At 52.7% G+C, this 7,500-nt stretch overlaps 1 protein-coding gene across 3 annotated transcripts in view; it reads left to right on the top strand.

Annotated features, from left to right (window-relative positions):
* Window positions 1-6,767, top strand: part of LOC311356616 (C-myc promoter-binding protein-like) — a 43,392-nt gene extending 36,625 nt beyond the window's left edge. For all 3 annotated transcript variants that reach the window (XM_084476398.1, XM_084476397.1, XM_084476396.1), the window contains 6 exons: window positions 1-15; window positions 480-612; window positions 1,203-1,409; window positions 1,948-2,076; window positions 4,731-4,872; window positions 6,168-6,767. The exon at window positions 1-15 is cut by the window's left edge and continues 119 nt beyond it. In XM_084476398.1, the coding sequence (XP_084332524.1) occupies window positions 1-15; window positions 480-612; window positions 1,203-1,409; window positions 1,948-2,076; window positions 4,731-4,872; window positions 6,168-6,394 (853 nt within the window). In that variant the 3' untranslated portion in view covers window positions 6,395-6,767. The remainder of the gene's footprint in view (window positions 16-479; window positions 613-1,202; window positions 1,410-1,947; window positions 2,077-4,730; window positions 4,873-6,167) is intronic.
* Window positions 6,768-7,500: the final 733 nt, after the last annotated feature.

The raw sequence follows: 7,500 nt of genomic DNA, 5'->3' as shown, positions 1-7,500 counted from the left end.
TCTGCTCTGCTACAGGTAACACTGTAGATACTAGAGCATAAAGGGGAGGAGCCTCTCCTCTGCTACAGGTAACACTGCACATACTAGAGCATAAAGGGGAGGAGCCTCTGCTCTGCTACAGGTAACACTGCACATACTAGAGCATAAAGGGGAGGAGCCTCTGCTCTGCTATGTTCACACTTATTGTGTGTTGTACGTCCTGGAACTTAAAAATCATACGTCGTCTAGCATCTTATCCTAGCTTTCTTTGTTGTATACGGGGAATGGGTTAACCTAACAATTGTAAGTGCTTGGCACTTGTTTCGATCAACATCCTTACTGTAGCGACAGCGATATATTGTTGTTTCTCCTTTTTCTGACAAATGTACTTGTGTTTGTTTTTGTGTGTGTATGTGTGTGTCTGTCTGTTTGTCTGTGTGTGTGTCTGTCTGTGTGTGTGTGTGTGTGTGTGTGTGTGTGTGCCCTTGCGGCCCCCCCAGGTACGACGGCTTCCCGGTGCTGAGCCAGGAGCTGTTCGACCCGGTGGAGGGGCTCTGGACCCCCGCCTCCCGCCTGGCCGCCCGGCAGAGCTGCCCCACCAGCCCCGCCCCCATGTTCAGACGCACCAAGCAGGTCAGTGTGCACACACACGCACGCACGCATGCACGCACGCACGCACGCACGCACGCACGCACACACACACACACACACACACACACACACACACACACTCACTCACAATTTACACAGACTTCCTAACTCACCATGATCCCGTCCCCCTCTTTTGCTCTGTGGCCCAGTGGTTATAATTAAATGTTGTTTAAAGAGGGGCTGGTTTCCCTGTCCCGGGTTCTGATTAGGGTTTGCATGTTCCCCACATGGGTTCTATAGGGGGTCCCACCGCCTAAAGACCTGTGGGGGTGGTTAATAACCCTACTGGGTTTGATCGCGAAGGGGACGGCCTGTGAACCAGATTCAGGGTCTACAACCGAGTCAGTGCAGTATTTAAAGCCATGGAAGGACAATGTGGGGGTTGGAGGAGGAAATGATGTACTTTAGAATAATTGAAGGTACACCAACCACCGAAACAAACCATCAATGTCTCCTCACAGACAGACAGAGACACACACACACGATAAAACACACCAAAACAAAAATAAACACACACACACACACCCGCACTCACCAGTCCCTCTCGATCGCCCCCCCCCCCTCTCCCACAGGAGATCCGGTCGGCGCAGAAGATCGCCAAGAAGTACTCGTCCATCCCGCAGATGTGGTCCAAGTGTCTGCTGCGCCACTGCTACGGCCTGTGGTTCATCTGCCTGCCCGCCTACGTCAAGGCCTGCCACTCCAAGGTGCGGGCGCTGCGCTCGGCCTACGACGTGCTGCGCAAGATGCAGACCAAGAAGCTGCAGCCCCCGGACGAGGTAGGCTCCTCCCCCCGTCCCACACTGTCCCCCGTCGACCATCTCCTTTAAAGATTTGTCTTTTGGTATTTTTATGCTGTACTTATGAAGAGGTATGTGTGGGACAGAGAGAGAGGGAGGGAGGACACACACACACACACACACACACACACACAATCTACTGTAGCTGTCAGTATCTCAACCGTATTTATTGCACACACACACACACACACACACACACACGCAAACACAGAGACACACACCTTCCTCTTTATGAAGAGGAAGGTGTGGGAGAGAGAGAGAGAGAGAGAGAGAGAGAGGGGAGGACGTGCAGCAAAAGAGCAAGGGCAGGAATCTAACCCGGGGTCGCTGCGGTGAGGACTGAGCCTTAATGGTACACGCTTTACCCGGTGAACCACCGGGGGGGGGAGTCCCTTCCATCCGTGCTCTGTCCATCATGCGTCCTCTAGTGTTGCTGTTGACACCAGGCTGTCAAAAGCCCGGCTGTCTGTGACAGGGGGAGAGGAGCTGTGACGTGACCTCTGCCCGGTGGTTTCAGGTGTGCTACCGGGTGCTGATGCAGCTGTGCGGGCAGTACGGCCAGCCCGTCCTGGCCGTCAGGGTCCTGTTCGAGATGAAGAAGGCGGGGGTCCAGCCCAACGCCATCACGTACGGATACTACAACAAGGTAGGCACCTGGGTGTGTGTGTGTGAAGACATTGTAACAGCCAGGAGCCAGGATAGCAACAGTCCCCTATAGCACAACTTAGGCCAAGTCCACACGTACCAAAACAATCATTTTTTTCCCCGTTTTCCCTGGCATCGTATCAAGAACATTTGCGTCCACACGGATCCATCTCAATACGACTCAACACGCTACTTCATGTTCCAGGCGTATAGGTGGCGCTGTTTCAGTTTTAGAAATTCACCGGAAACGGAGAGGAAGAGGCGGAGCATGCGCATAAAGCTTGAGCGCTGTATACAAATAGACAGTAGAAGAAAACAAACTGAATGAGAAGTTGCTTATGTGGTTGTCCATCAGTCTTTTTTGCTCAGCGTGGTGGCACAGGAGCATAATATTTTGCGTGGTAACCCTAATAGGCACAATATCTTCTCCAGCAGGAACACGAGCATGTAGTCGGCCATTGTTGTTGTTATGAGACGTCGTCACAGGTTACAAGAGGTTACGCTCGAGGGGTGTGGCGATGACATCATCGAAACGCAAGTATGCCTATTGGCCGTCCAGACGAACACTCAAGGGCTGCGTTTGTGAATTTATTCACCCTGGGACCAGGTTTCAGAAAAGTCTGTTTGCATGCGATGCGTTTACAGGATTCGTTTGGACGACCGGCCAAAACGATGCAAAACATCTGCGTTTAAACCTAAAAGCGTCTCCGTGTGGATGGCCCCTCAGTAGACAAAAGTCTGGGTAGAAAGAATAGTCTTTGATAGAAGATAGGGTAGGTGGGAACACGGCAAATCAGTTGATGATCAGGAAAACCATCACTCAGGAAAGGCTGAGACGAACTGGCACAGAGGAAGGGAACCACGCTGACTAGATACACTGGCGGTGAATTTAAACCAGGGACAGGTGAAAACAATTAAGGTCAGGGATCAAAGATGCGAGAAACATAAGGACAGGGAGTGAAATAATCAGTGAAGGGGATAAGATGTGACAGATGCCAAATACTTTCAAGATCCAACACTGATAGCGGCAGGCAACTGATATCGGATGCCACATCTAGTCGACAAACTTCTATTTCTATCCTACTTGTGGCGAATGTACTGAAAAGTGTTTGAGGCCCAGCTATTCTGAGGGGGAAGTCTGACTAAAAGAGCCTGTAGTTCTACTGAACCCCAGGCGTACTTGTACAGATACAAATAGCTTGAAAGGCTCCTCAGAATCCTATTCTCTTGGTAAATATACGCGTACAAACCATTCTCTGGATATATACACAACACAGATATATACACATGCGCGCATATCTATTTACAATATAAATTTCAGTTCCTCGACCCCATTGCATAAAATAGTCGACTGTTCAGAAATGTACAAAGGTTTTTTCAACAGAATATTCCCGGTTAGTCCTGGCACTAGGTCTTTATTATACCGTGCGTGGATGAAAGGCAGCGTGGCTGTCATCAAAGCGCCCCTGCCTCTCCCAGAAGAGAGAGAGGACGCGATGCCCTCCGCAGCTCATCGCCGGCCTATCTCGTCAGCGCTCCCGCTGCGCTGCCAAGGTGGATCAGTCTCTCCTTGATCCGGCAAAACCCAGTGAGCGAAAAGCAACCCTTACTCAATGGGCCGATTCGGTTTGGCTCTCAGTAACGGTTAGCGTCAGGGTTTCACTACTGAAAAATAACACGCAAACAAACCGCGAGCGGCTTGTGGCTCAGGAGGTAGAGAAGGATGGCGTGACACCGGAAGGTCGCTAGTTCGATCCCCCGTGTCCTCCTAGCGTGAGGGTGTCGAGGTGTGTCCCCGAGCGAGACGCCCTCAACCCCGACTGCTCCCGACGAGCTGGCTGTCGCCCTGAGGGGCTGATTCCACCGACGGTGTGTGAATGAGTGCATGAATGGGTTAATGTCAGGCAGTATTGTAAAGTGCTTTGAGTGGCCACTGGTTAGAAAAGTGCTGTATAAACGCAGTCCATTCACCGTGAGGGCCTTTGACCATAACACCGATGGCATTGCAGCAGTGAGGGGCTTCAGCCCGGCCTGGCTGTCGATAGCACCTGGCTGAGGCCTCGGGCCGGCCTCGCGGGAGCATCTGGAGCCTGGGCGTAACGAGCGCTCTGGAGCGCCGGGGGCCGCCGGCAGCTGGGGTAGCGTTCTGCAGAGAGACACCTCGATCTCCGAGAGCTCTCCGTGGGTTCCTGGCTACGAGAGGACTGAGGTGGCTGAGGAACGCCTGGACTTTCTTTGCGTCATTTTTATATTGCACTGTGGACGGAGCCTGAGACTCGAGGATTTCATTGCCAGCGACTGCTTTTGTAATTGTTGTGTTTATGACAATCAACCGTCTTGAATCCCTTTTGTAACCGACGGCTCAGTTCTGTTTGAAGATTTATCACGGATGACCCTTTGAGTGAAGTGGAATACAGCAGGGTGTGGTAGTCAAACAGTTACTATAAGATACTTTCAACAAATACACGTATAATATCAGTGAGAAGTGTGTTTCATTTCTTGCTTTGTAAAGTACAAACTCCCCAAAATCACAGATTCCCATCCTGAACCCACTATAACTTTATCACCTCCATCCACCTCACCCCTTCACCTCCCCCCCTTCTCCCCCATCCTCTTCCCCTCCCCCCTCCTCCGTCCCTCGGCCCCCCCACCCAGGCGGTCTTGGAGAGCACCTGGCCCTCCAGCACCCGAGGGGGCTACTTCCTGTGGATGAAGCTGAGGAACGTGCTGCTGGGCGTGGCCCAGTTCAAACAGGCGCTGCGGAGACCCGCCCCCTTCACCCAGAGCCCTCTCTCAGGTACTCCACCACCCGTCAATCATTCATCCGGTCATGGCCCGTTGCGTTATGAGCTGGACATCGCTGGCGTTTGAACAATTTGGTTTGTTTGTTTAGAGCAGTCGTTGTTCACTGTGTGTTTGTTTTATCAAAGCTGTGTTTGTTTTCTACTCGTAGAATCGTAGTACTACGCCACGCTCAAATGATTTGTTCAATCTTCGGAATGAATTCAGTCATGCCTTTTGATTTGGAGTCTTTAGCGATTGTCACAACCCACTTTCAACGCATCGTTTATCAGCCATAGCGAAAAGGAAAAAAAATGTTATTTCCATCATTTTCACCTCATTACCATAGATAACGAGGATCAGCGATGATGAAGGAAGGTGTCACGAGCACGATTCAAATCAAACACAAATCCGAGTCTTTATGCGCGACAGAAACCAAAAAAAACATCTGAACATGTAATCATCAGGGTGCTAAACACATGACCATAACTAAAGGGAGTTGAACCTAAAGGAACCAGACTAATCTGCCCACTCGGCCGCTCAAAGCGTCCGCACCGATGTGACGCAGAAGAGCGTCCGTGGGTTCTGAGGAGCAGAACGGGAGCGAGCAGTCCCCCTGAACACACAGAGAGACAGAGGCTGGAGCTGTTTATGTGTGTGGTGAGCTGCATGCCGTGGCAGAGAACCCAAACCCAGCATATGCATGCCAATCAACCTCCCCCTTGCCCCCGCTCCCCCTCTCCCTCTCCCCTCCCCCCACACCGCGACCCCCTGCTGCGCCCGCTGCCTGTGAAGGAGCCCTCCCTGGGACTGATGTAGCGCCGCCGCGTGAGACCGCATCAAACCCACTCGCTGATTTAGAAGTCTCCCATTTCTTTTTGAGGTTGCCATGGGTAACAATAGAAGGGGAGACTTGGCTGCCACGATTTGAACCGCGATGCCTTGAGATGTTATTATCTCAGGCCCGGGAGTGAGTCTGCAGCACTGAAACACCGCGTTTCTGTACAAAAATCACAATGACCAGGTGATGCAAATAGTTGACAATTGCTTGTTTCTGATTGCCTCAAATCGGTCACATGTGACACCACTCGCGCTGATGAATCAGAATCCTTTTTCGAATCATAAAAATAAACCGCTTCGACAACGTGTCCGACCGGAGATGCCCGCTCTGATGGGGTGTTTCAAAGTGCTTGATCACCCTTCCACTGGTGTACAACGACCTTCCTGACCCAGCCTGGGACGAACCCCCCCCCCCCCACCTCCAGCTCCTCCCCTCCTCCTCCTCCTAACCCCCCTGTTGTCTCCGGGCAGATGGCAGCGACCTGGACGCCGTGAGCCACGGCAGCCTGGATAGCTCTGCCGACACTAACCCGGCGGAGCGCGGCCCCTACGCCACCGGCGCCGTCAAAGTAGACCCCACTGATGATAGGTCTAGCACAGGTACACCCCCCCCGCCCTGGCCCCACACGGGGGGCCCCCCCCCCTACCACCTCCGCACAACCTCTTCAAAGGCCGCCGACTTGAGCCTGAATCTTTAATTTTTTTTCCCACACTGAACCATTTCGTTCTTTCTTTTTTGTCCCGCCCTCGTTTTTTCCCATCGCTCTCCTTCCGTAACTCCTCCTCCTCCTCCTCCTCCTCCTCCGCCCTGCGCCGGCCGTTCCTCCTCCCTCCCTCGCTCGCTCTCGTTTCTCCTCTTCCTGGGTTTTGGCCCCTTGGTTTCCGCTGTGCTGCGTCCTCCCTTACCCCCCCCGCCTGCCCTCGCCTCCGTGCCCCCCCGTCCCTGCCCTTTGTGTGGCCCCTCCCGCATGCAGCCGCCAGCCCCGGTCTGGGCAGCGGGGCCTCAGGAGGGGGCCCGGGGGCCCGTCCGCAATACAGGGGGGGTCCGGAGCCCAGAGAACCCACCCTCCACTCAGGTAACCCCCCCCCCCCCCCCCGAACCCTCCGGAGCCGCGCCTGGTCTCAGTCTCTATATCTCTGTCTCTGTCTGTCTCTATCTCTGTCTCTCTCTCTGTCTCAGTCTCTCTGTCTGTCTCTGTCTCTGTCTCGTCTTTCTGTCTCTCTGTCTGTCTCTGTATCTGTCTGTCTGTGTCTGTGTCTCTATCTCTGTCTCTCTCTGACTTGTCTCTCTCTGTGTCTCAGTCAGTCTCTGTATCTGTCTGTCTCTGTCTCTGTGTGTCTCTCTCTCTCTCTCTCTCTCTCTCTCTCTCTCTCTCTCTCGCTCTCTCTCTGTCTCGTCTCTCTCTCGTTCTCTCTCTCTGTCTCGTCTCTCTCTCTCTCTCTCTCTCTCTTTCTCTCTCTCTCTGTCTATCTCTCTCTCTGTCTCTCTCTGTCTCTCTCTCTCTGTCTGTCTCTCTCTCTCTCTCTCTCTCTCTCTCTCTCTCTCTCTCTCTCTCTCTCTCTCTCTCTCTCTCTCTCTCTCTGTCTCTGTCTGTCTCTCTGTCGGTGTCTCTGTGCTGTACGTGGGTCTCTCAGGTACTCACTCTTCTTCCCCCCCGCTGCTCTGAAATCTCTTTCTGATTTGTTCTTTTCATTTCCACTTTATTTGGGGGAGCTTTTACTTTGAGACCCCTGGTGTTTAATCGCTATTATCTTTTGCATATCTCTCCGGCACTGTGCCATGTCTTTACTCAGCACACATCAT

The sequence above is a fragment of the Micromesistius poutassou genome (genome assembly GCF_964030765.1).
Source record: "Micromesistius poutassou genome assembly, chromosome: 12".
NCBI classification, from domain to species: domain Eukaryota; kingdom Metazoa; phylum Chordata; class Actinopteri; order Gadiformes; family Gadidae; genus Micromesistius; species Micromesistius poutassou.
This window is presented reverse-complemented; position numbering and strand designations above follow the sequence as displayed.